The sequence below is a fragment of the Falco biarmicus genome, chromosome 4, assembly GCF_023638135.1.
Source record: "Falco biarmicus isolate bFalBia1 chromosome 4, bFalBia1.pri, whole genome shotgun sequence".
Taxonomy (NCBI): domain Eukaryota; kingdom Metazoa; phylum Chordata; class Aves; order Falconiformes; family Falconidae; genus Falco; species Falco biarmicus.
The window spans coordinates 25,546,675-25,573,871 of NC_079291.1; the positions used below are offsets into that span (position 1 = coordinate 25,546,675).

Here is a 27,197-nt window from a genome sequence, read left to right on the forward strand (position 1 = left end):
ATAATTTCAATAGCTACTGTTACCTAATTTTTACCTTCGTTAAGAGGTATGTGAAAATTGCTGTTTTGTGTGGCACTTAAATAAGAAACAACAAAAACCTGGGATATTTTAACTACAGTTAGTAATTTGCCATTTTTAAGGGCTGTGTAAAGTTTTTGAAACATAGCCTTACATTGACCCATACTCTCAATTTATTACAGAAGCAAATTCTAGGTGTCAAACACCGATAAAGATGAAGCCAAATATTGAGCCCCCAGAGAATGTGGAATGGAGTGGTGCAGAAGCCTCTATGTTTAGAGTTCTTATTGGCACCTACTATGACAACTTCTGTGCAATTGCCAGACTGATTGGGACCAAAACATGCAGGCAGGTAAGAAGGGAATCTACTTACTAGGGATGATAGATAGCATTTTACTTTTAAAACTGAAGTATAGAAATACTAGTATTGATTACCAAAACAGAAAATGAATTCTTTTTCTTGGTTTTCCCAAGAATGCTATGATCCAGAATTCATGCCACAAATATATAAAAGTTAGTTTTAAAACTGTTTTTAAATTACATTGACAGGAGGTTTAAATTAGACTATCTGTTCTTAAATGACAAAAATAATCAACTTTTAAATGTATTGAAAAGAGACTATGGCTGGATATAATCTGTAAGTTGTTGGTTGGAGGAAATCATACTAACTTAGAAAATGAGCAACCTTCTACTAGTGAGAGATTTATCGTGGATGTATTATGGTATCTCTTGTTAGGTGTATGAGTTTAGAGTAAAGGAATCTAGTATTATTGCTCCAGTCCCTGCTGAAGATGTTGATACTCCTCCCAGAAAGAAGAAAAGGAAACACAGGTAAATCTGTTACTAAATAACCTTAGCATAACAATAAATTGAAGATACAGGGGATAAGAACAGAAAGTATTTTAGAGGAAAAGTCACGCAACTCTTCTACTTTTGCTTCCCAAACCAAAACTTGCAGCAATAAAACAAAAAGGTGGTTTGGTTTCAGACAAAAGTCTTACCACATTGGCAATTATAACCTTCCTCTTCTCTTCCCCTCTCCCTTCTTTTTAACCTCTTTAACAGCCACATTCTTGTAGGTGTATTGTTGCAAGTCGTCAAACTAAGTTTAGATTAGAAATACTCTACACAGCTTGTTATAAAATTCAAGATATTGTGGTATAATTTTGTTTACAGCAATAAGCAGTACATTTAAAAATGTTATAATGGGATTCAATAATCGTTATATGGTATTTTGTAAATTAAAACTTATGGGGGTTTTATGGTGAAGTGTATTACATTAAGATTCAGATGACAAGGAAAAATGTAGCAAACTAGTAGGATTGCCTTTTTTTTTTTTTCTTTGAGAGACTGAATGTTCCTTTGTAGCACCCCAGCTTCATTATCAACTAGAACTCCAGCTGAAAAAATAGGTTAACAAGTTATTATTTGAAGTGAAGCTACAACGAAGGTCAAAATCAAGCTTTTTGCTGGAGCCCCAAAGACCACCTGAAACAATTTCTGTTGAAATTGTAAACTTGGTGGCTACTGTCAGTGAAATGCATTTTTCTTTGAGAATCCTGAGGTTTGAAAATGCGACCCTGCATTGATTATTTTTATTTCCAGGGGTAAAAACGTGGGAGGTAAAAAGCTAACTGAAAACTAGTGAGAACATTTCTTTCTGCAAGCAATAAGTACACTTTTTTTCCATGAAGTTTCCCATTTCTCCCTTTAGCTTTCCTTATTTTCCCTAAGTTTGTTCTTCCAGTTCTTCTCCCATCAATTCTTGTCTTAGCTTGTCTGTTTATTATTTTCAGGCTTAGTGAAATTCTTGATACTGGCTCAGAGATACTGTTGATGTGGAGTAGAATGTTTCTGCTTTGTAGCATAGAGGCAGCTGATGTGAGCTAGGAAAAGATTCAGCAAGCATCTGGAAGAGATTCTGTTTTCAGCAAAACTATTGATTTAATGCTCTAGGCACAGTTTTCAAGTTTTGGGGCATTTCATGGGCTTGTGTGTTTGAATCTGGAGTTAGTAGCCATAGTGCAAGTTTGGAATATGCATTTGGGAATTAGCTTGCTTTCAGATTCTTGCAAATAGCTATGAAAATGATGCCACTACATCTGTTTGAAAAGAGCAACTATAAGACTCAAATGCATTTTGAAGCTGAAATGGATTGTGTGGTTACCAGGCTGACATTGTTTTGGAGGAGTTTGAGACTTTTTTTTTTTTTTTATTGAGTAGGTTTTTTTTCCCCAAGTAAATAAAATCACATATCATTTTAGGGGGTTTCTTGATGTTTTGTTCTTACTAGTTGCCAATATAAAAACTTTTATGCTAGCCATTTAGTTCTGAAATGCCTTTTAATTCTTTTAACTCTCACTGAAGGAAGGAGATTATTTTTTTTTAATTTGATTTCACAGAATATGTGGCAATCAAGCTGTCTCCATTCTTCTATGTGCAGTAGGCTTTTAAGACAGGAAAACCTTTTAGCCCGCCTACATACTACTGTAATCTGAGCACTCCCTAAAGATGTCCTGCAACTAGCAATTGGGAAAACCACCTGGAAGTCTTTTCTTATATTTCTTTGAGTTGAATTTGTTTACTCCTGGAGTAAATTCAGCCCTAGAGCCAGGAAGGCCCTTCTGTCCTGTTTGCGCTTTTCCACTGTGAACCTGGTCCACAGGTTTTCCGTGTGTATGTGTGGCAAACAGCCTTTGAGCAAAAGCAGCACTCACGCCAGAGAAGAGCAGCAGCAGAAGGCTGCTTTTAATGCCCTCTTGTAACTGATTTGATAGCAGATTTGCTTACAAGACTTTACCTATTTCCCATGCAATCTTGGTGCCCATAGTATCATTTAGGTTGGAAAAGACCTTTAAGGTTAAGACCAACTGTTAATCGAGGACTGCCAAGTCCACCACTAAACAGTATCCCTAAGCACCACATTTATGCATTTTTTTGAACACCTTCAGGAATGTTGATTCCACCACCTCCCTGGGCAGCCTGTCCCAGTGCTTGAGCACCCTTTCAGTGAAGAAATGTCTCCTAATGTCCAATCTAAACCTCCCCTGATGCAATTTGAGGTTGTTTCCTCTTGTTCTGTCGCTTGTTACCTGGGAGAAGGGACCACCGCCCCCCCCCGCCTACAGCCCCTGTCAGGCAGTTGTAAAGAGCAAGAAGGTCCCCCCTGAGCCGCCTTCTCTCCAGGCTGAATCCCCCCAGCTCCCTCAGCTGCTCCCCATCAGCCTTGTGCCCCAGCCCCTTCCCCAGCCCCCTGCCCATCTCTGGACATGCTCCAGCCCCTCTGTGTCTTTCTTGCAGTGAGGGGCCCAACACTGAACACAGGATTCCAGGAGCAGCCCCACCAGTGCGGCTTACAGGGGGATGGGCACTGCCCTGGCCCTGCTGGCCACGCTGTTTCTGTTACAGGCCAGGATGCTGCTGGCCACCGCCCAGGCCCTTTCCCACCGGCAGCTCCCCAGCCCCTGCCCCTCACCTGCAGCTCCTGGGGCTGGTGTGACCCAGGGCAGGGCCCAGCACCAAGCCCTTGTGACCCTCACGCCACTGGCCTCGGGCCCTTGGCCTGGCCTGCCCAGCCCCTGCAGAGCCCTCTGCCCCCCAGCAGATCAACGCTCCTGCCCAGCTTGGTGTCCGCTGCCAACTGATGGAGGGTGTGCTCCATCCCCTTGTCTGCACCATCGGTGAAGATGTTGATCAGGACTGGCCCTGCCACCGAGCCCTGGGGACACCCCCTGTGCCCGGCGCCAGTGGGATGGAGCTCCATTCCCCACTGCGCTCTGGGCTCGGCCCTCCAGGCAGCTCCTAACCCCATGCAGAGTGCCCTGGCCCGGACAGGAGCAGCCAGGTTCTCCAGGAGATGCTGTGGGAGATGGTGTCAGTGCCCAGGTAGACACTGCCTCGTCCACTGGGTGGGTCATCTTGTTGTAGAAGGAGACCAGGTTCATCAGGCAGGGCCTGGCATTCATAAACCCGTCCTGGCTGGGCCTGACCCCCGGCTGTCCTGCACATGCCTTGTGATGGCACTCAGGGTGATCTGCTCTGTAACCTTCCCTGGCACTGAGGTCAGGCTGACAGGGCTGCAGTTCCCTGGATCCTCCTCCAGCCCTTCTTGTTGTTGAGTGTCACACTGGCTAACCTCCAGTCTGCTGGGACCTCCCTGGTTAGCCAGAACTGCTGATAAATGATGGAAAGGGGCTTGGCAAGCTCCTCCGCCAGCTCGGTGGGTGGGTCCCATTCGGCTCCATAGGTTTGTGCACTTCTAAGTGGAGCAGCAAGTCACTGTTTTCTCCTGGACTATGAGCTGGTTGCTCAGTATGCCTGTATTGAACAGCTTATGTGGCTCTGCCTAGAGTTCTGGGTGCCTTTTTATAGGGATTTAAAGTTTTACTGTTACCAGGCAAAAGGTGCAGCTGAGGCATTGACATGGATTGTTATGTCCCACCTGGTTGGAAGGCTGTGTCTTAGAGTGGCAGGGAGGCTGTGGATAAAATAGGATTTAGGAGACTGAAGAGAAGTCTTTGAGTGATGCCAGAAATATCAATCACTACAAAGACTTAACTACATATATTGACATAATTGGCACGTATTTTGAATTTCAGTGCTGTTTCTGGTAGCAGAGTATCCCTGTGCAGAGAAAGAAATGTGAGTGTAGCTTTTTCCAAAGAATGTGTTTCTGCTGCCTGATGATAGTAGTGCCTCCTTAAAACTCTGGCAAAACCTAGTAGGTTGTTAGCAGAGAAGAACAATATTTTTGACAGCTCTGATCGTAATGCTTCTGGAAACACTTGTTTTCTAAGCTGGCTATCCTGCAGATGTCAGCAGCCAGATGTACAAATCCACCTGCTTGGAAATCTGCTACTGACTTTTCAATTTGCCTTTTTTTTTTTTTTTTTTTTTTTTTTTTATGAAGCTTCAAGTTGTGAGGGCTTTCTCAGCTTTCTGTCTTTTCATTACCTTTGCTTCTTGGTGCATGGGACCACATCTTGCCTCTTGTTTCTGGTTAAGATAGCAGATTATAGGGCAGATAGATCAATTAGTCCACCTTTAGTATGATACTCATTCAGGCTTCAGCTTTCTGCATTAATTTGCCGTGCTTTGTGGCAGTTTTTGAAAGTTACAAGCCGAAATTGTGCTAATCAAACCTTCTGTTGAACTGGTCAGTGTTGGCAGCTTACTTCATGGTGTTTTCTGTCATTCACCACAATTCATGCTTGTACTTGGTGTCTCCAGCTCCTTTCTTGCTAGGTTCTCTCCCTCCTGTGAGACCACTCTCTGTTACAAGAGTGGCTAAGCCTTTGCCATGTGTGGCAACGTGTTCAATTCTCTATTTGGTTTGAGTTGTTAGTATTAATGTTTTATTGATGGTGGCAATCCTTGTCATATTCAGGTAACCTTGTCTATACAGTCTATACTTTCCCATGGAAACCAAGAAGTCTCAGCTGGCAACTAGTCAGCAAGTGGCATTTTACTTTTAAAGTATTAAGATAGTGCTTACCTGGGGTGTGGGGGAGAAATCATACTAATTGCTAATGAAATGAGGTTTGAAGAAGTCTGTCCACAGAAAGCTTTTAAGGGATTGGTATGCCAGGTCTTACTGTCTTGGGCTGACAGACAAACTTCTGTGAAAGAGCTGTTCAAAAATACGGTATGTGTTACATTTGCTGAATACCAGCCAGACAAAAAAGAAAAGCAGTTTGATGTGCCTTACAGTAGTATAAGTCAAAACTGTTTTCCTTCTTTCAGTTATATAGGAACTGTCTTCAAAGAGTCAGCATCTCATAATTCATAAATAAATGTTGGTAGCCTTTTTTTCTAGAACGAGTCATACTTAATAGGAACGTTATCTATTCATTATAGTGCTCTGTAACACTGATTAGTCTTTGGGCTTGTTCCTTTCCCTCAGCCTCAGTTACCTGGACAAGCCTGCTTCTGTGGGCTCCTAACCTGTGGGGGTGCCGAGCTGGCTGTTGAGCACTTCAGTCTGACTTAAGTTAGAAAGCTTTGAAAGGGCAATTGCACAAAGAACCTTGTTTACACAAAGTGTTTGTATGTGGTGGTGGGGCCAGCACATCATTCAGTTAAAGTAGAAGTTGATACCATGCTTTTATGAAAGAAGTAGCAGTTAAAAAGTTCTATTTAAGTAGTTACAGCAGGAGATACATTTTTCTGAGTGTTGTATTCACTGAAAGGCAGGATAGCTTTCTAAGTGTCCTGTGCTGGGGATTTTTGAGTATAGTGTTCACCAGTATTTTGGACTGCTAAGTACATCTGCCCAGAAAATGAGGTTGCTAGGTGCAGCTAGCAGTGTATTCTTTGGTCAGGGAATGAGGCTTCTCCCATATTCTCTTAACATTGCTAGATCATACACTAAGAAAGCTCAAGAAGTATAAGCTTTCTAAATTTCTTACAGTTTGTTCACTGAAATTCAAGTGCTAACTAAAATGCATAGATTTGAAGTAAAACTAAACCTACTGATTTTTCCTTTTAATTTTAAGGCTACTGAAATTTAAGTCTGGTTTTCTTTTTTGGTACCAAAGGTCAAGACAGGTGTTTTTGCTCAATTGTGTGTGACACAGCTTTTCAAGGATTAGTAGACATTTCCTGCACTAAGAACTTGCAATCTGACATGGATACAAAATAAAAGGGGTAATTGTAACTTGCAAGAACTTTATAGTGAGATATGTTACCGTAACCAAAAGCATGATGTTATTAAAAACAAACAAAACCCAACAAACAACCACACAATAAAAACACTGTTTCCTGCAAATGGAGTGCTTAGCAAAGCTAATGGGGAAAAAGGACACTGGAGGAAAACCCTAAGGACATGAAGGCGTACAGACTTTGAAGTAGAAGGGAAGAGGCTTAGCACAGTACCAGTGGGTAGAACAAACTGGGAAAAGTCCATCCAACCAGAAGAAATCTGAGGCTGCATCAATGTGGCTGTGCCAGACAGATGCGATCCCTGCTCTTATACACTTGGGAGCTCAGCACATGAAGGTTGTTACCTGGCTGCGATCTCTGGGAAGCCACCAATGTGGTACAATGTGACAGACCTTCACTCCCCCATTTAGACATGTTCCTCCCTATCTGCAATTCCACATCCTTCCTTCCAATGCTGCTGCTGCCTGCTTAGAAGTAGCTCCAGCAGCCTCCTCTTTGCAGGTTTTCTTTCAAGGCCATCTGCATTTAAGCATCTCTTTAGCCTGGGCTGGAGGCGGGGGGGGGGGCTGCTCGCCTGTACAATTCTGGGACTAGCAGAATCGTATGGGGAGGGGGAGGGAGCAGCCGGTGGAGCGTCGATCTTGTCAGCTGCAGGAGCCTGGGACAGGGTGGTTCTGCTGCAACCACTTCTGGTTGGTGTGCAGCTCGCAGGTGTTCACAGTACCAGCGGCTTTCCCGTTTTCATTCAAGTGTGGGTGCAGCTCCCTTTCCCAGCCCACTGCAGGAGGAGTTCCTGTCAACCTTTTTGTGTTTGTTTTGTGTTTTTGCAGGTTGTGGGCTGCTCATTGCAGAAAGATACAGCTGAAAAAGGGTTAGCATCTTTCCATTCAATTTATGTCCTGAATTTTTAAGATCCTACTATTGCATTTTTGGTTTTGTTTTTTGGGGTTTTGGGTTCTTTTTCTTCCTAATGTTAGGCCATTATATACATTTCATGGGGAGCTACAGATTATAGGGGGAATAAAAAGAAAAAAAGTAAGCTCTCATTACAGATATTGTAGGGACAAAAAGGTACTGTTTGGGTTATGTAACTCGAAGAACTCTGTATAATTGAATGAAAAGGGGAGGAGGCTGAATTTGCAATCTTTTCAGTATGGCCTCATTGAAGTACAGATAAAAATGTTATTAACAATAGGAGCTGCAGTAAAAAGCGGCATTTGTTTTTTTAAAAAACCAGTTTATTTTAGAAATAGTTATCTGAAAATTTGTCGAGAGTGGTTGGGACTTCTAGCAACATAAATAATTGATGAGTTTGTGTGTGTGTCCTTTTTTGGTTGCTGATTGCTAACTTGAGCATTTTTACAAATACATGCAAACACAACACAAGCTCAGGAGTATTAACAGCATGTGTAATTTACATAGCACTGAATTCTCCTAGCTGCTCGTTAGGTAAAGCTCTAAACTTGCCCCCAATAGTCCCTCCTTGCCTATAAAACATTAGCATTGTCTGTATTGGAAAATTGATTTGGGAAAGCACAGTGGTATAATGACCAGGTGTTATTTTGCCAGTCTGTCTGTTTGAAAGTTGACTGTTGCTCTAGGGTAAGAATTACATTGGGTATTGGAGCAAATTTACTTTGCTGAATAATCTCAGTGTTATTCTAGAACACGTTCACATAGGGAATTATACCATTGTAGTTTCGTATTTCAGTTTTCCACAGTAAACACTTTTCAGCTCCGATTCCTTGAAGCAGCTGAGTAATGGGAAGAATGAAGTGCACTAGGATGCAGGCAACTAATGGTGACAAACACCTAACTAACGTTACAGTTCTGGTTTGGTGTCTTGATTTTAACCCCACTCATCATAGGTTTGGGGGGGGGTTTGTTCGTTTTTGGGGTTTTCTTAGTTAAATGACTAAAAGGGCATTTGTGCTTCAAAGAGTGAAGGGAACTGCATCTTGTTTGTTTGCACCTTTCAACTTTACAAAATGTTGCTATTTTTATTCAGATGGGTCATCGAATCATGTTTACAACTATCAGCCATGTGATCATCCACGTCAGCCTTGTGATAGCTCATGCCCATGTGTAATTGCTCAAAACTTCTGTGAGAAGTTTTGTCAGTGCAGCTCAGAATGTAAGTAAAACATTTAAAAGCTATCTATAAATTCCCTTCACTGCCCCAACCTCTAACTCTGTGCTAGCAGTCTGTGTGTACTGCAGGCATCGTCCGCAGGAGCAGCAAATTGTGTCAAATGGTGTGAGAAGGGAGCACATGCTCCGTTTAATTTGTTCCTTTTAATGAGCCATTGAAAGAAGGCAGAAATAGTCTGCAGGCTTAAAATTGAGGAAGACTAAAGTAAAATCAGGGAAGGAAAGAATTTACAGTACTTCCGAATGTCTTAGATATCAGTGGCTATAGTTTGGGGTTTTTTTAATATTCTGATCTGCTATAATTTGCACAGTCTTAATTTTACAATGTACTTTTTTCATAATTGCCCTTTCTGTTTTCCATCTATCCCACTGTAGGCCAAAACAGGTTTCCTGGATGTCGTTGTAAAGCACAATGCAACACTAAGCAGTGTCCGTGTTACCTAGCTGTACGCGAATGTGATCCTGACCTCTGCTTAACATGTGGAGCAGCTGACCACTGGGACAGCAAAAATGTTTCTTGCAAGAACTGCAGCATTCAGAGAGGATCCAAAAAAGTATGTAGCTAGCTGTACAACTACATGCCTCTTGCCTTGGTTTTGAGGTGTTTTTTATATTTTCATGCCGGAGAATGGAATTTCTTTGTCTTCATGCTGTCAAACAGGAAAAGAAAAACAAAAAGGGAGGTAGCTGTCACTTAGGTTAGCATGCTTCTGTGCTGCTCTTAAGCTCTGTGTACATTTCATCATGTACCGATTCGTGGTTTCAGTGTGACACTGCAACAGATGATCTCCTTTTCCCTGTGCAGGTTTTGCTTGTAACTTGCAAATAGGCGGCTGCTGTTTTAAAGTGGTAACTCATCAGTCTTTCCCTGGATCAGCATAAGGAAGTTTGGCTGAGACACAGATACTGGCTATTTCTTTCTTCAGTGTTTGATTCTAACATGCAAACTTTGTATACCATCTACTGAAAACAGTGCAAAAGTCCATCCAGCTCTGTTAAATAAATAAACCAGTAAAGTTTATTTCTGCTCCAGACCATCTTTTCACAAACTTGTTCAGTCAAATACTGAGCTGATCAGTAGTGGGCTCCTGTCTGCAGACCTTTCCAGTTTGAAGGCCTTAGCGCATATGTCTTCATGTAACACCTTTGTTTCAAGGTTAGACTAGTACTTTTACTGGTTTTCAAGTATTTTACATGGTTTTTCTTTCGCGTACAATTCTGATCCACAAGCTGTAGTTTTAGTGTGCATTTGATAATTAGAAGAATCCATGTTTGCCTTCTCTCCTGGAGTCCCGGCATACATTTCATTAAGTGATACAATTAAAAACAAAATGAAAAAAACCCTAAATCCAAGCCAGGCATGTCTAAACTTCCCCCCCCCCCCCCCCCCCCCCTCTCCCACAGCACTTGCTCTTGGCACCTTCAGATGTGGCAGGCTGGGGAATTTTCATCAAAGATCCTGTACAGAAGAATGAATTCATCTCTGAATACTGTGGTGAGGTAAGGGTGGAGAACAGTTGTTATGTGTGAGCTTAATTGGTGAGGCTGCATCTTGGCTAGGGACCAAGGGATTGTCTCGCTCGGTATCATGCTTAGACAGAGAGAGGTGATTGAAGTACACAGGCGCTGCTGTCGGAGGCCCCAGACCCAGAGGCCAGGCAGTTGAAATGTCACCAGAAATTTGACATAGGTTCTTGTGAGAATGAGAGGCTGGAATGTCAGTTTTTCTCTTGGATGTAATTTCAGTTCAGACGTGGCAGAGATTGTGTGCAAAATCATTTAGTATAGTGCTACAATTCAGTGGGCACTTTCACCAAATTATGTTCTATAGTAATAAAACCCCGAATCAGGTATGCAGTCTTGATCTTGACATGAGAAGTGATTCTTGCTTTCCTTCTGCTCTGCAAGAACTTATTTGTGCTAAGAACAAACCATGGTGGTTTGATAAGTGCAGAATGCTTGCTGAAAACAGTACTTTATGTTTGGTAATATTTTCGGTCCCAGAGAATAGAAAAATCCACATTTCTCTCAGAATGTCTACGTTTTTTGACCTTTAGCTGCTACGGTTACAAAGGGGAAGAGGTGGTCAGTTTTACAAGTACTATTTCTTTCAGATTATTTCTCAGGATGAGGCAGACAGAAGAGGAAAAGTATACGACAAATATATGTGCAGCTTTCTGTTTAACTTGAATAATGGTATGTATGTATTAGCCACAACCCTTGCCGCATAAGTAAAAATACGTATGGTTGCTATTTTGTTCAGCACGGTTCTTTTGCAGGCAGCAAGTAACGCTGAGAAATCTTTTTCTTTTGCCTATCTTTTCTGAGCAGTGCATGGATTCCTAATATTGATGGCCAGTCACCCCCCAGCAGATGCCAGTCTGCTGGCAGTGGTAGTAGGCAGTGGTGACACAGCTTATTACGCAAGCTAACTAGACAAGATGAGTAGAAGTAGAATTTCATGGAGTAAAATTACAGGAAAGCATTAAGTAGCCTAAAGAATTTAAAAGGTTTGCTAGGTGTTGTCTGAAAGAATTTTACTGTGACTTAAATTAGCAGTAAGTTACGATGGTTATTTTGTGTCAGGGGCGGGGGGTGGGGTGGGGGGGAAGACACACAGATAGGTGGCATGTGGCTACGCCACTTGAAGTGAAAAGTACAGGCTGCAGTGCACGAAGTGTGAAATACCAGAAAATACTTGAAAGGAGGGGAAAAAAGCTGCTTTTTTTCAGTGTCGACTTAGCATATTTATGGTACTTGTTCTTATGGAATAAATGTAGAGAAGCTTCAAATGAGAAACTAAGGTAGTGCCACTGTGGCAGGAGATAAATGGAAAGCACAGCAGGAGTATCTGGCATCGTGCAGAACAATAAAGCTGTTGTAGGATGATGTGCCAGTACGTACTTCCATGTGCGAAGCTTGCAGTTATCTTTTCCAGCTGCTAAAATCCAAGCACAGCAGGTATTAAACACAAAAATTTGTTTGTAGGTGACCTATCCATCACGTGTGGGTTTTGTTTGTTTTTTTCCCTCCCCTTAGATTTTGTGGTTGATGCAACACGCAAGGGCAACAAAATTAGGTTTGCAAACCATTCAGTAAATCCCAACTGCTATGCAAAAGGTAAGTTTTAAATTTACTTGCTTTTAGCATGTGTGAAATGTTGTGGGATACTTATTTAGAATACACGTTTTACCAGTATTTGTGTTAACATATGTTTTGAATTTCTTTAAAACAGTTATGATGGTGAATGGTGATCACAGAATAGGAATATTTGCTAAAAGAGCCATTCAGACTGGTGAAGAACTGTTTTTTGACTACAGGTTGGTGGATGGATTTTTGTAATTTCTTCCTATTGCGGACTGGATTAGCTTTCAGTATTTCTGTCCAGCTCAAGATTAATTATTGTGCCTGCCTCCTTACAGCCTCGGGTCTCGGCAGCTGAGAAGCAGTCCCTGGCATATATATATATTTTTTTTTTTTTAAGCCAGATACCATAGCTAAGACTGACTTGAGCAAACCAACTGGTTAAGAACCTTACAAAATTGCAACAGCAGCTGGTATAAAGTTTAGTGACAGGTGGGGACAGACCTGCACAACTTTTCCAGGCAGACCCACGTATTAAACTTTCTCTGGTAGGTTTCCTAGGTACCAATAAAGGTAATCTCTCCCATCATTCAGAAATGGACAAGAATTAGTCTTGTGTAAGATTGTGTTTATACTTTCTTCTAAAAGCATCTCACTTGAAGAAAATCCAGCTGAGCAGCGATGCTGCTGAGTAAGCCAACCTTGAGAAATGCAGCTGCTTTCCACTAGCTCAAGCTCAAATGAACTTTAGCATTGTGAGATTCAAGGCAAAAAAAAAATAATAAAAAAAAAAGTGTAGAATTTTAGTGGTTTGTTGCCTTTTGGTCAGACTTCTCCAAAAGCAGTTTCTTAGATAGTCAGCATTGTTCTGCATCTGCAAACTTCCACAAGGAATACATGCCCCAGCTGGTGAGGAAACTATGGGAGATCTAAATATGATGGTATTCCAGGCTGTGGTGCTGTTCTGTTAGGTCAGAACAACAAAGCAGAAGTGTTCAGTGTTACTGGTTTTTATTTTTGGTCTTATTTTTTAATTTCAGATATAGCCAAGCTGATGCCCTCAAGTATGTGGGCATTGAAAGAGAAATGGAAATCCCTTGACACCAGCTACCTCTTCTTTTAAACAAACAGCTGCCTTATCTTCAGGAATTTCTAGTACTGTGGGCAATTTTAGAAAAATTAAAATGATGCAATTTGAAATTCTGTATTTGCAAAGTACTGTAACAGTAATTTATAGTAACAAATTTAAAAAAAAAAGACAACTTTTTATTGCCTTCTCACCAGCTGCAAAGTGTTTTGTACCTATGAACTTTTGCAATAATGTGGTGTGGTACATTTTTCAACCTTGAATAAAGGATACTTGAACTTCTTCATTTTTACTGGAGCAGAGTTGGAATTTTGTGTCAGTCGGTTGAGGAAGCAATGCGAGTACTTACTTCTGAGCAAAGGCAACTCCATACTTGTCTGTCTTCTCTTACTTCAGGTCACATTTAAAATTAGTATGAAGATGTAAACAGTGTAGGAGACATCAGTCAGGCTGACTGGGGAATTTCAGCACAGAGCACCGCAGTGAAATAGTCACGGTCTTGCAGTTTTCATGCACCCTCGGCATGAAGCTACACTCACGTTCTCTGAAGTGATGGCTGCAGTTCAGAAACTTCTCCAGTTGCTCTTAGTTACCTCTTGTCACAATAGTGACTGCAGTTAATTTTTTTTTAAAGCTTTTCTGTACTTAGAAACTAAGTCTCTGGGTCTGTCTAGTACCGGTAGATGCATTAAAAGGAGGCAAAAAGGGTCCCAGAATGGCTGATTTGTGATTCCTGGGACAAACCCTACAGATCTGTTGTACGAGGTTGGCTTCTGCCTGCCTGTTAATCTCTTCACTCTTGTTCAGCAGTGTGGACATAACACAGCTGAAGACCCACTTCCATCACCTGATGGGGAACCAGCAGCGGTATTCCAGTAAACTGGAATCCTCAAGTGCAGCTTCTCTGAATAATGAATGCAACAGTAATTTCACATACACTTATCTCCTGCATCTCGTTTCTCTGTAAGCAACCATTTTTTTGCTTATTGGGCCAGTTGTTAGGTCTTTACAAATTCTCTATATACATGTTTTTATCCAAAATAGTTTAGATGGCAGCTGGTTGTCTGGGTATTGTACAGGGCTGCCACGTGCTTATTTCCAGCGTGCCAGGGGAGCATGAGCCCGCTGCTCAATGGAGCGCGGTGCTCTGGAACAGGGCTGGGGAGGGAGGGCGGGGACACCACTGCAAAACCCATTTCAAGAAATCTCTCAGTAATGAGTGTGTAACCTTCTACACTGAGGCGGCTCCAGCTCCCCGGACCTGTTGAGCAAGAGCCCAAGCAGCGGTGCCTGCTTCCACACTCAGGTACTGCAGTCAGCTGCCATCTTGCTCTCCAGTGGCCTGAGTAAGAACTAAGAATTTATACCCCTCATCTTACTCATGAGAAAAAAAGTAGTCCTTAAGTCAAAACTTATTAAACTGATTTTCTCCCTGCTTGGGTAAAGCATGGCTCTTGTCCAAAGCTGTATTGACAGCAGATGGGTTTGAAAAACAAAGCTCTGGAAGCACCAGCACAGAACGCAATGGGGCTTTAACCTGCGGCAGGTGAAGTCAAGGAAGGCTCCGAGGGGCCGCTTAGAGCCGGTTCTTGCTGGCTGCCTGCTCCTCTGTTACTGTACCACTCCTGCATCCTGCCACACAAATCTAGCACCAAACCTCCTGCAAGAAGGGTTCACAAAAGCAAAACAGCATCTTTAAGAAAAAAAAAAAAAAAAAAAGCAACAAAAAAGCCAGCAGAAAAAGCATCACAAACTCTATTCTGAATTTCCAAAAGCAATCTGAAAATTGAACAGCGAGATGCCTCTATTTCCCGTGCTGGCAGTCTGAAGGGCAATTGAAGTTCCTTCCAAACACGAACAGCAAACATGCAAAATCTCAGGTGGGGATGAGACTTTTTTTCCCCCATTTTCCACACCAGTTTGGGTCACATCTAATACTGCTCCATCATTTAATTATTTTTAAACCCAGACATTTTTGTAGGTCAGAGCTCAATTCTAACCATGCAAAATTAGCTTTCCTCAGAAAAACACAGTATCAACACAAAACTTGGCTCCCTTTTCTTCGTGCCGGAACAAACACTGAACAAATCACAAATTCTAAGGGAAAAAAGGGTTTGGCTGCAGAAATTAAGTTCTTTTCACCATCAAGAACAGAAAAAATAAATTACCAAATCTCAGACCTGTAGGGACAGTAGCGTTTTGCTTGTAGCACGTGGAAAGCTCATAGTCATCACATGTATATAACGAACACAAAACATTGTGAGAAGAATGGAATGAAGCCTGGTTGATCAATATACATGTAGGAGCACTCCAAAATATTTTAATTCCCAGCACAGGTTGCATTTAAAGGGAATTAATCTTTAGGAACACACTCAATTTTCTGTTCCAGTCAAAGAAACGGGCAGCCTAAACCTTATTTATTCAGGGCAGCATTCAGGCAAGCGTGATGCATTTTGCAGCACACCAAACAGTATCAGAAAGTGCTAAGACTTAGATAACCAAGCATTGCCACATCCATTCTAAGTAGTTTCTGTTCTGCGTATCTTGTGAAATCATCACAACTTTTCAAAGCACAGACATTTCCTCTTAAAAAAAGAAGTAACGTGCACATTTGATGATAGAGGACAATTCATTTCTTCAGAGAACAAAATGTGCTTAAATCACCAGAAAACAGGGAAAAGGAGGAAAAGCAAAACGAATTTCTATAGCTTTCATAACCATTATACCTTTTATTTACATTTAGAAAGATAAGTCATGAAACTTAAAACAATAAAACCAAATGCAACTTGTACAGAAATCTTTTAATTTTTTTTTTATTTATCACACATTAAAAAATGAAACACACTATACAAATGGTTTTTCATAGCAGATTACACATGGGTCCATTCAGACTCGCTCTCAAAGTGCTGCCAACATTTATAAGTGCTGCCTGTGACAGCAGCTGTTTATCATATAGCCAATGTATTGATTTAAATGCAGTAGCATGCAACCCTTAAAGGAGAAGGGTTTGATTCCTTTCTGTTCTTAAATTAGGTTAAATGGCATTGGTGTCCATATTTACATACTTGAAATGTATCAATCCTGAGCAGTTCTGATGTAAATCTGAGACTGGCTGATGGGAGTCCTGGTCTCAGTTATTAAAAAGGGAGGTCCAAATGGCAGCAGGGTGGCTGCTATGAAGTTCCGTTGCTTTCATTCTTTCCATCACATACCTATTTGCTGAGTGTCACACAGTCAAGTAATTGCTAATAAAAATGTTAAGCCAAGTAACTGTAGGTGTCCTTCTCACCATCCACGCGTTCCAAGTACTCTTTCTCAATCAGAATGTCGATGCATTTCTGTGGGGGAAACAAACAGAAGCGGTGGGACGCTGGCAGAAAAGCCCTCTCTGCTTGCTACAAGATTTGCACAATTTTGGCCACCGCGTTTCCTGCCAAGCAGAGCACAGGAGTAGGCGATGGGCACAAACCACGGCACTTTGCTCTCCCGTTTCTGACCACATCCCAAGCAGATGACGTTGCTGAGTCACTACGGGGAATTACTTGGTGCCATTCCAGGGTAGCGACTGGGAGAGCTGAGTGACTGCAGAGTCAGGCAGCAAGTAAAGAGTTGAGCTAAGATGCAGAGTGCTTACTGTCATGTTACTAACACTAGCAGCCGCAGTAACTTGCTCCCCGTTTCATGGCCTACCTGCCCCTCCCCCACCCCCCCCCCCCCCCCACCCCCCCAGCCAGCACTGGTCAGTACTGCAGCTGCTCTCCGCTGCCTGGTTTTTGCCATGCCTGTCCCCCTTGGTTGTGGATTAAGAAGTATCCGTGGGACACCACACAACTGATAAGGAAACCATAATTAAATGCAATGCCCCCCTCCCCACTGTCTTTATTTTAGAAGAGATCCGGCAATTGTCACATTAAGCTGTGGCGCTCCCACAGCTGGCAGAGCAGGAACAAGAGGTAAGCCTGGAGCAAAGAGTGCCATAAGCCAGTACTGATGTGAAAAGATGCAATCAAGCTACTATTTTACCACTGCCAACAACCTGAAACATGCACATTACCATAAAAGAAATAAAGTATTTCTTGTTAGAATGCGTCCTTCTTATTTACAACTCCAAAAACCTATCCTTACCCACCCCATCTCCTTAGCTTTCCTTTCTAATTAAGCGTGTATTGTGCCTGTACATATCTTCCCCACCTCCTGGAATACAGGTTCAGAGACTTGGTTCTCACATACCTTAATTACTGGAACTCGTGGCTTAAACCTTGAAGACAGCTGTGTTAGCACTTCTCCAAGCAGTTGCTGGTGTTTTAGAACCTTCCTCATTTTCATGATTCTCACGATAGCAGCCTGCACAGCAAAGTCGGAAAGGTGTCCTTAGGAGCAAACTACTTGTCCTTCTGGATAAACCAATTTACTTCCCTAGCAGATCGCGGCTGCTAGCGCGGAAGCACCATCACAGCAAACTCGAGTACCAGATGAGGAGAAGCATGCCTACAAATGTCAGCCACTCACTCAGGCTTCTGAGAACCCAAGATTCTGCACAGCCTACAGCCATCAGAAGTGGGTTTGACACACGGATCTTAAGAACCGCTCTGCTTACAGTAAGTCAAAGTGATCGTACCAACTGGTACCAAGAACACCACAAAACTACTTCTGTAACAGAAGAATGCCTTTATGTATTTAACCCCACTGTGCTGCTCTCTCATTAATACATCTGTATTTCCTTCCCCTGCCCCTTTGCTTCTCAAGTGGATTCCAAACAAACTGACAGAAAACCACTCCGAAGTTGCTATTTCCTAGGTGTCACTAGTGTTCACCCAGGACAGAGGTCTGGCGAGTGTGTGCGTCCATGGAACCCAAACACAAATCAACGTAATGTTAGAACAAACGTGAAGAACAGAGTCCTGACATGCCCTCCTACATTTTCTATTACAGGCTCCAGTCGCCTTTAAGAGTATTGTAAACACATTTTTAGCTCCACCACAGTGCACCGCAATGGCATGTTGTCGTTTAATAAAAATTAAGAAACCCCCACAGTGAGCTTCAATAAAGGATTACAAAGCTGTAAATCTAAGTTCATAGCACGGCAGCATTCCGCAATACAAGTCACCTGAATCAATAGTTTCCTATCTTCTTCTATATTTTTGTGTGTAGTCTCTTGCTCCTGCTTCTGCTCAGTCTTCATTGGCACATTGATGTTAACCCTTAATTTTTTGCTGTAAAGAAAACCAGAAGTTAAAAACCACCAATTCCCCTGTCTAAAAACCAAATCAAACAAGCAAAAACCCCCCTTGAACAAAACCCAGATCCAAAATAAAAGCCACACCACCACAATGACCTTACAACAAAAGGGGACTTTGGCACTTCTGAAAATCTTAAGGCAATCTTGTTCAAGCTTAAAAATAAATACAAAACGCAACCAACCAAAAAACCAAAATACCTTTTTGGTGGTTGTTCGTAAATCCAACCTAGGGATCTGTTAGGTCAAGTCAGTGCTGTACAATTAACACTGTGCTTGAAACATTCGTATGTTTAGTAAAAAGCATCCAGTCAGTGAAGGGGACAAAGCAGGTGGAAATGGAATGACCTTTCTGATTTACAGATCTGATTCTGACCCTAATGTGCAGGAATCAAGTCTGTAGAAATGAATCCTGCCCTTGGTGCGCTCCCCGGCACCCACGGTTGCGACTGCTCTCAAGATAAGGTGCTGTGTCACAAGCAGGGAGCAAGCCTCGGCACCGGGGAGCACGGGGAGTGCTCAGCCTGGCAGCTGCACTGGAGAGAGCATCTATTGGTTATTTAGCGTAGTCTCGTGCATCGTCAGTTGGGAACCACTGAGCCGCACAATGGCTGTTTCCATCACTGCATTAATGTAACTGATGATGAATTAAACCTTTAATTATTGGTCAGAGAGGGAAGAAAGCAGATAAAGAGTGAGGTACAGGGAAAGATTTTTAAATGTTTCCTTCACTTGAGATCTTATCTTCAGGAAGTACTGAACTCCCAACTGAATTTATGTGGGTTTACATCTATGCTCTGGTAAGCGTGAGAAAAAGTCCCTGCAGTACTGCGAACAGCTTAAAATACAGAAACATTGAAAGCAACACTGGTTAAAGTAGGTAATAAAAACTACTGAAAATCATGTTGATTAAGCGTTCAAATCACTGTACACTCTGAAGTTCTAAAATGAACCTGCTGATCTTCTCATGTTCTCTCTAGTCAGCTATTTCAGACTCTGACCTACACTAGTGACTGCACACTACTGTAACCTTACAGAATATAACGTATTTTACTGAGCACGTACAAGTCATGCACCTCAGTACAAAAGAGCTCAATTTCTTACCAGAAATACATCATGAAAGAATTCCACAAGACTCAAGAAACAAAGAAAGGACATGTGAAAGGATGTCCAGGCCTTGACAAGACTTTACGACCAAGTCAAAGTCAGCTGGAATTTACCCATCCCCTCTACTTGCCAGCCCTCTCCTTTAAAGCTGTTACACGTTGGATCTATATTTGAATTGGCACTGGAACCCTGGAGCTTTCATCCCAGGTATATTAGGTTTTACCCAGATTTTGAAAGTGGAGGAGGATGCTACCCATTATACACAAGTGATGTATGCTCCTGAAGTTTTTCCTTACTTTTTATAACCAAGATACAGTTTTATTAAGGTATCTGGTTTTAACTCCACCTCATCAACATTTGCATTTTCATCTTCCAAAACCTGCAAGAAATAAATAAAATAAATAAATATTCATTAATACATTTTGCTGAATGTTAAGCAGGTCATAAAAAACCAAGAGTACTTACAAGCAATTTCGATTTCAACAGTATCTGTAGAACTTGTGCCAAGATATCCTACAAAATTACAGAAAATATTATCAGTGCAGAGAGATAGCACCTTTCTCCAACTTAAAACACTTCAACAAGAACACACATATTTAGACTAAGAAGTAGTGAGTGCAGAACACTGCCAAGTAAGTGGGTAAAAAGAACAGTAAAAATTTAAGTTTGCCAAAATAAAATGTAATAAGGTCCTTTTGGGGCATTAGGACATACTCTCCTTGTGGTCAGTCAAAAAACATCTAATTCTTTAGAAAGACTAATTCCAAACAACAGATCTTTCCATTTACTGTTTTAGTAGATTTGTAAGTGTAAGAAATATTTTTTCCCAAACCATGCCAATACAGATACCGTGGCAAGCTTAAACCTCAGAAAGCAAGCACCCTTTGCTTCCTGATCAACATGTTTTTCTGTCCTTGCTCACACCATGGATCTGTCTTGGTTACTCTCGCTGGTCGGTCACCCAGTGGCTACATTACTCTCAGTGTCCGTGCAGGCTTGCAAAGCTGCTGTTTCACCACAGTGGAAATCACTTGGGTTTCATGCCCTTAGTTTTCCGCTGTCTGAAGGGTTTTATTCTGGTCCACTCATAATTTGGGCCAAATATTTATTTTGCATAAATAAATGAATATCTGAAATAAGTACTTATGATAAATGGCAACCCAGTAAGACTTCTGAGTTTGCTGCAAACCATCATAATCAGTAACTTGCTAGATACGCATTTTGAAAAGTAAATATTTCATTGACTAGGAATTGCCTAACTTTCCAGAAGTCGCTGCAGACTCTATTCAAACCTCCTAGTAAAGGGCACAGATGCCAAAAACTGTGGGCTGTAAAGTGTACTTGCAAAGAGAAGAAGGGAACCCCTTCCACAGAAGGAGCAAGCCAATGGAACTACAGATTTCACTATGTTTGTGCTTTGAGATGTAAAGAAGAATGGGTGCATAGATCAATTGTTTAGGGAAAACACTTTTTCCTAGAATGTTGTCTTTTAATATTAAAATGTACATAGCGAAACACTGAAAACTTACTACCAGAGCTGAGCAGGAAGCTAGACAATTCACTCCAGTCCCTACACACCAAGATTCATCAGACAACTAGGCAGTTAGGGTTACAGGGCAGTAAACCAGGAAAGTAATTTGACCAAGAACAGAGCACATCTGTCTCCTTCAGGACAGAAACTGACTCTGACTTCAACCATGTCTAATCCCCATTTCTTACGACAGCAGGAAGAGCCCTGGAGACCGACAGACTTGTTCACAAAAGTGTGGTAAAATGTGCAAAGTCACTACCATTTTTATTTGGGTACTGTCTGTCAGCTGCTGCACGGTATAGGCATCTTCTGTGTTGTACTGCAGTAAAATCGCCATCTGGAATGTGGATGCCTAACGGATCCAAAAAAAAAAAAAAAGAAAATGAAGGGGAGAAGGGGGGGGCAGGGAAATCAGAAAATGGAAACGAACAAACACACTTTCTGAATTTGAACAGCCTCAGATTCACTAGTTAAACACGTACATTGGAATATACGGACAACAGAGAATAGCCAACTAGTGCTCATTACACAATCCAGAAAAATGTTACTTATACAGCCAGAACTCCACCTTCCAGCATTATCTAAAGATAAACCCTAAGATTACAACCATTTAACTGGCTGTGGACACTTCATCAAATCCCCTATTATGGTGTCAAAGCCTCTTCCTTCTCCTAGCTAATATAATTTTAAATTATTTTCCTCTGTCACTCCCTGACTCTTACCCATTTAATCTTCATTAAAACCTACAGAGACTACTGAATTCACTCTCACAGCCCTCCCACCTCCAGCAGAATAATGAAACCAAATTTATAAACAAGGCAGCTATCAGTGGCTTATTCGGCTCTGTCACCACAGGGTTAACATATGTTGATGACAACTTCAAAGTCTGAGATTATCTTGTTTCTTCTCACGGTCATGAACTCCCCTCCTCTGTCTACTTTTTGAGAGAAAGCAGACAGGAACGTGTAAGAAGCATGAGATCTTACACAAAGAGGTTGCAGTTGTCTTACATAACGCAGTTCAACACCTGTTTAAACCACAAGTAACATATTCCCTTTTCTAAGTCAATTTTCTTGCAAACACAGACCTTAAGAATCAGTACAGTAAATAAACCAAATATATAATAAAGGCCCTATTAATCTTAACACCAACACCATCTGGGGAAGGGTAACATTTATGTTCGCTTCAGTAATACAAAGATCTGTAGCCATCAGGTCTTGCATCTGTGCTTTGCTTTATTTAAAGACAGTAGCGTTATTCACAAGGGATAAAGCTAATGAATGCACGTGAGCGTCAGAAATAGTAGCTAAGCATGTATGTGTGTACATACATATGAACATACACACCCCACCACCAATTAAGGAACTGAATGATTTAAAATACTTAACTGTGAGACATCATTACATACTGTTAATGAGTATTTTGACATACAAATAAACTACCGCTCAATTCACGGTATGACCTATGAAAAGTAGTTTGTGTGCAGGCACAGGCATTCACATGAGCTCCACTACTTCAACATCTACACACTTCACCATTTTAAAACTCATTCATCTGCACAACGGGAAAAGTAATTATCTCCAAATGAGGAGTAAAGAGGCTGAGCTGCTCATCCAGCTAACGCAGGAGCAGCGGAGCAGAGCCTGAACGCATGGCTTTGAAATGATCAGTGGCACCCAGCCCTCCGAAGGCAACCTGCAGCGAGGGTTTCTACTGGGGCGACATTATCCTTACCTGTAACGTGTATCTGTTCTTGAAACAGTTGGTAACCAGTTCCCCTTTGGACAGCTGATACAACCATGTTAATTTTCTTCCACTATGACGACTGGCATAAAATGCAGTAAATCTCTGATAGCTCCGTTCTAACTGTAAAAAACCAACGACAATAAATGAAGAAGATTATTTACCTTCATTTACCATTACTAGAACACGCTCTGGAAACAACAAAGAAAAATCAAATCCTATCACCTTTGACTGCCATGTTATTGAATAAGACAAACAGAAATCAAATGTATTCAAATTCTTCAGACTGGATAAAAGTTCCCTTTGCTATGGGTTCCCCCTTTGAAGTGTCATTAACAATACAAACCTAAACAAGCATTTAAGTTCCACTCTTCCTTCTATGACACATTAAGCAAGCCTAGAAAGGTAATTTTTTGACCACCTTCACCCTCCAGGTAACAGCAGTTAAAACTTACTTCTCACGTTAAGTATCTCTGTCTCGTCTATTCAGGGTAACCACTCAACAGAAAACCCAAGATTTTACTGGCCAGAGCCAAAACAATGGCAAGAAAGTTTTTAAAATAAAAGTATACATAGAAAAGTACACCGACAAAGCTTTGCCTCAGTTGCTGTTGAACGTTTTGAAGAAAGATTCATTAACCTGGGCCTTTTCACAGGAGCCAACACTTGGGTATCTCACACAGTTCCCTCCCACGACCTTTCTCAATTAACTTGTTCCAAAACACCCTCCAGCTGCACAGGCAAAGATCAGACACTTCCAGTCCTCCCCGACACACAACAAAACAGGAAGAGACACCAGCTTTGTAAACCAAATTTCTCCCATGAGTGTTCCACGTTCGGATGAGCCAAGTGCAAGCGCCTCACCTCAGACGGCAGAGCAAACGTGCAGGACTGCTGGAACGGCCACGATCCAGAGCTCAGCACCTGGATGCTGAAATCCACTGGAAGAGAGGGGAAGAGGCTGAGCTGTATCATCCTACCCCCTCTTCAAACACACTGTCCCAGTTCTTCCACAAACAAGAAATGGTTCTGCCTTTTGCTCAAACTAACATGATGAAAAAAATCATTCAGCAATATATATATATATATATATATTATGCAGACCATAAACCAAAGGAATTCATGTAAGATCTCACTGCAATCGGAGAGCTTTACATTTACTGAGACACTCAATTTTCTCTCATTTGTAGAAGTTATTACCCTGTTTCTATCCCCACAACATACTTCCCTTCTAACACACAAGTGTAAAAATTGTAAGCGTTCATTTTTATGTGTAACAAACTCATCACTCCACAGTACACAACTGCAAGAATAAACATTTCACGTTTATACTTGTAAGGCATTTTGGGCAAGTCACTAAGAATAATACAAAAACTAAGTAAAATTTAAGCCTGACAAGATACAACTCTAAATGTAATCCAACAAATAACTATCAAATCTTTAAAGAATTTGTTTCAACGTGCCTTAATGAAAAAAATATAAATTCTTTAGTGATAGGGCTCTCTAACAACCTAAAATACATCACTTTTTCCTTAATACTTTTACACAAGTATGAACTTAAGCCATGTTGTGCTCAAAATCAGAACTGTTTAAAGAAAAGCATCTTTCAAATTAAAAAAAAGGGGAAAAAAAAAAAAAAGAAAGAAAAGACAGGATTCAACTTAATTTAGTTACATACCTAAACATGAGCTGCAAAATCAGGAGGAGGCTACCCATAACAGAAAATATAAAGTGCTATTAGAAGACAAAGTACAGACCTAAAAAGACTAATTTAAAAATCGTAGCTACCTTGGTCAAAATAATATTAACTCTGATTTCTGGGGGTATGACGTCTAAATCAAATATGACCCTCATACAGTTAGCTCTGTAGAAGTAAGAGGAAGCTAAACTACTCAACAGTAACTTAAGTAAATGTATTACTTACAATCTAACGGTTCTGAATTGGTCAGGTGCTTTTTAAATTGCTCATTCAAGTCCTTGCTTACACCAATATCTTGGAACATCCGCTGCAGCTTGGAGGTATACTCAAAACCACAAGCTTGCTGTATTTTAAAAGCACAGATATGTCAGCAGACGCATTTTTGACATCGGAGAATGAGAAGAACAAAGTATCTGAGCCTATTTTCTTACAAGAAGATGTACAAAGTTCAGTATTTCTGTTACCCAAAGTACTGATTCCAACCAGACATGCTCTGTCATCAAAAGCTAAAGAATTTTTTTTTTTTAAATGAAGCAAAATACAAAATGAAACAGACTGCTACACGATTATTAGATCTTATTTTGTTTGACCCTGAATGAGCAAAGGTTAATGAAATTAAGCAACTTTTCAGCAGTCATTCCCTTGGATAATTATATCCACGTCATTCATTTGGCTAAGAATAATTAAGCTTAACTACATCAGGGAGACATACACTGTGAGGTCCTAGGAGGTTTAAAAAAACAAAAGCGGGGGGGGGGGGGGGGGGGGGGGGGGGGAGCCGCGGGGAAAGACGTAGGTTGTGTATTTTTCTATTGTACGTAAAATAATGGCAGCCTGAAGACCTGCAACACAGTGGATCATGGGACAGTCATGGAATACTCACTTTCAGTTTAGAGATCATGCTGGCCTCAGCATCATCACTAGCGCTGTTCTGATGTACAAGTCTTTTTGCCAGCATTTTGGCATAGAATTTTTGAAACACATCTTTGTCTTCAATGTACTTGAAGACAACCATCTGGAAAAGCCAAGATAATGCGTAAGGAAAAAAAACCATATTAAAGCATTTGTCTTGAAAAAAGCTGTAGCAGTAGCTACTTCATTTCCAGTTAAATTTTTAAGGTCAGGGGGTTTTGTTCAGGTTTTTTGGGCAGTTGTTTGTTTCTTTTAAACACAGTAACTATATATTTCACACGTACGGCCTTCTATATTAATATGTAGTGAGTATATGTAATTATATAAAAATATACTGTAGATATTATATAAAATATATTGTAGATATTACATATTAGATGTGTATATAAACATGAAGCAAAAGCATAAATTCCATTTAGCCAATTTAAATCTGCTGCAAAGGGCTTCTTTTTTTTAATGAATAAAAATACAACCAACATGCCACACAGGGCTGAAGATTATTAGTGAAAAGCTGAAATATTAAGTAATTAAATCAAAGTATACAAATAAAAGGTTTTCTCTCATCTGATTTGTGACAACTGCGTATTACTAATTTGTCAGTGCTTACACTGAAGAGAACTGTATTTACAGACATCTTACCACTTGATTGAGTGTATCTTCCAATTCTGCTTCTTCGGGATTCTTTGAGCTGCAGTTGAAGAAGTAAATTTTTATTGAGTCCCAAAAATGCTGATTTAAACCAACATATGGATATATATGGAAATTTCATAAAGGAACAGATTGAGTAGTTCTGGGATCAAAAACTCTTTAGAGAGGAAAGAGCGTAAGGAACACTTCTCTTCAGTACTCCACACATAAGCAATTCTGAAGTACACAGTTTTTAAACAGCAGGTTGAAGTCCTGGACCACGGGTTGCTCAGGACTTCCTGACAGCCTGATACTTCTCAGGATTTATGGGCTTAAACTTCCTGCATTTTTCTGCTGCCAAGTTCTATTTTCATTTCTTATCTTACACAGTACAGTGAAAAAAAAAACAGCCGAGAGTGCAGAGTCCTGGCTGGGGGAGAGCTCAGGTGGCACAGTGTTGTTTTCCTCCATATCATGCTTCTCCATCAGGCATATCCCAAACCTACCCTGCAGAAAGCTAGTATTTATAAAAGGGGAAATAAATCCTTTGCTGAAGGAAGGAGGGGATGGGGAAAACTAAACAAGTTGTTCTGGTTTTTGTACTGTTTGGTAGTGGTTTTTTTCCTCCCCCAAAACAGCCAGAAAAGTTGCCAGTGACAAATTGACACCAAACCAGTATGAACTGAACCAATATCAACTCCATGTATGAGCTGCTGAATCATTTAAAGCCAAATACCTTAATTAAATTATGAACCATGACAGGCTAGAAAGCAGGTTTTATCCCCCTCAATTTCTGCCCAGATGGAAGAAGATATAAGAGAAAACAACAGGAGGAAAACAATGGTTTTAATGGAAAAAGGGAACGTGCATCTTCTTTACAACATACAATACAACTTAAATTTTTTTGGGGAAGAAAACCAACTTAAAAAACTCCTGTTTCATTAAAAAAAAAACCAACAAAAATTAGTTTCCTATAAGGAAATAAAAGATCTAAGACCTTTCTTTCCCTTTCATTTCCACCCTCTTCTTTAAAAAAGAAAAGTAAATTCCATGTAATCTTTAGGAAAGGTCCTATTGACATTTTTGTATTCAGAATTTGATATAATTAATTTTTCTTGAAGCGTTAAGTTCTGTTTCTGAAGACACAATATAAAATTTTGTATGTTAAAACCTTTTAAAACAAAAGCCAACCTGAAATAATGATTTGTCTTTGAAGACGTACCTTTTCTTTAGTAAAGAGTCACAGTATCGTGCCAGTAGCTCTGGTGATTTACTGGATGATTGAGCCATTTTTGTCACTGCATTATTATTTATAAATCGACCACAAGCCTGTAAATCACAA

General features: G+C 40.8%; 2 protein-coding genes across 11 annotated transcripts in view; one reads left to right on the forward strand and one right to left on the reverse strand.

Annotated features, from left to right (window-relative positions):
- The window catches only part of EZH2 (enhancer of zeste 2 polycomb repressive complex 2 subunit), a 52,258-nt gene extending 38,961 nt beyond the window's left edge, over positions 1 to 13,297 (forward strand). For all 10 annotated transcript variants that reach the window (XM_056338651.1, XM_056338641.1, XM_056338640.1 and 7 more), the window contains 10 exons: positions 201 to 370; positions 755 to 849; positions 7,509 to 7,549; positions 8,687 to 8,812; positions 9,205 to 9,383; positions 10,234 to 10,329; positions 10,944 to 11,025; positions 11,869 to 11,949; positions 12,065 to 12,149; positions 12,954 to 13,297. In XM_056338651.1, the coding sequence (XP_056194626.1) occupies positions 201 to 370; positions 755 to 849; positions 7,509 to 7,549; positions 8,687 to 8,812; positions 9,205 to 9,383; positions 10,234 to 10,329; positions 10,944 to 11,025; positions 11,869 to 11,949; positions 12,065 to 12,149; positions 12,954 to 13,014 (1,016 nt within the window). In that variant the 3' untranslated portion in view covers positions 13,015 to 13,297. The remainder of the gene's footprint in view (positions 1 to 200; positions 371 to 754; positions 850 to 7,508; positions 7,550 to 8,686; positions 8,813 to 9,204; positions 9,384 to 10,233; positions 10,330 to 10,943; positions 11,026 to 11,868; positions 11,950 to 12,064; positions 12,150 to 12,953) is intronic.
- A 2,489-nt stretch (positions 13,298 to 15,786) lies between these two features.
- The window catches only part of CUL1 (cullin 1), a 55,109-nt gene continuing 43,698 nt past the window's right edge, over positions 15,787 to 27,197 (reverse strand). The window contains exons 11-22 of the mRNA XM_056338639.1: positions 27,078 to 27,184; positions 25,868 to 25,916; positions 25,200 to 25,331; positions 24,542 to 24,659; positions 23,482 to 23,558; positions 22,609 to 22,740; positions 21,134 to 21,226; positions 19,809 to 19,856; positions 19,640 to 19,722; positions 18,108 to 18,213; positions 17,231 to 17,344; positions 15,787 to 16,338 (exon numbers count right to left, since the gene is read on the reverse strand). Of these exons, the coding sequence (XP_056194614.1) occupies positions 16,258 to 16,338; positions 17,231 to 17,344; positions 18,108 to 18,213; positions 19,640 to 19,722; positions 19,809 to 19,856; positions 21,134 to 21,226; positions 22,609 to 22,740; positions 23,482 to 23,558; positions 24,542 to 24,659; positions 25,200 to 25,331; positions 25,868 to 25,916; positions 27,078 to 27,184 (1,140 nt within the window). The 3' untranslated portion in view covers positions 15,787 to 16,257. The remainder of the gene's footprint in view (positions 16,339 to 17,230; positions 17,345 to 18,107; positions 18,214 to 19,639; positions 19,723 to 19,808; positions 19,857 to 21,133; positions 21,227 to 22,608; positions 22,741 to 23,481; positions 23,559 to 24,541; positions 24,660 to 25,199; positions 25,332 to 25,867; positions 25,917 to 27,077; positions 27,185 to 27,197) is intronic.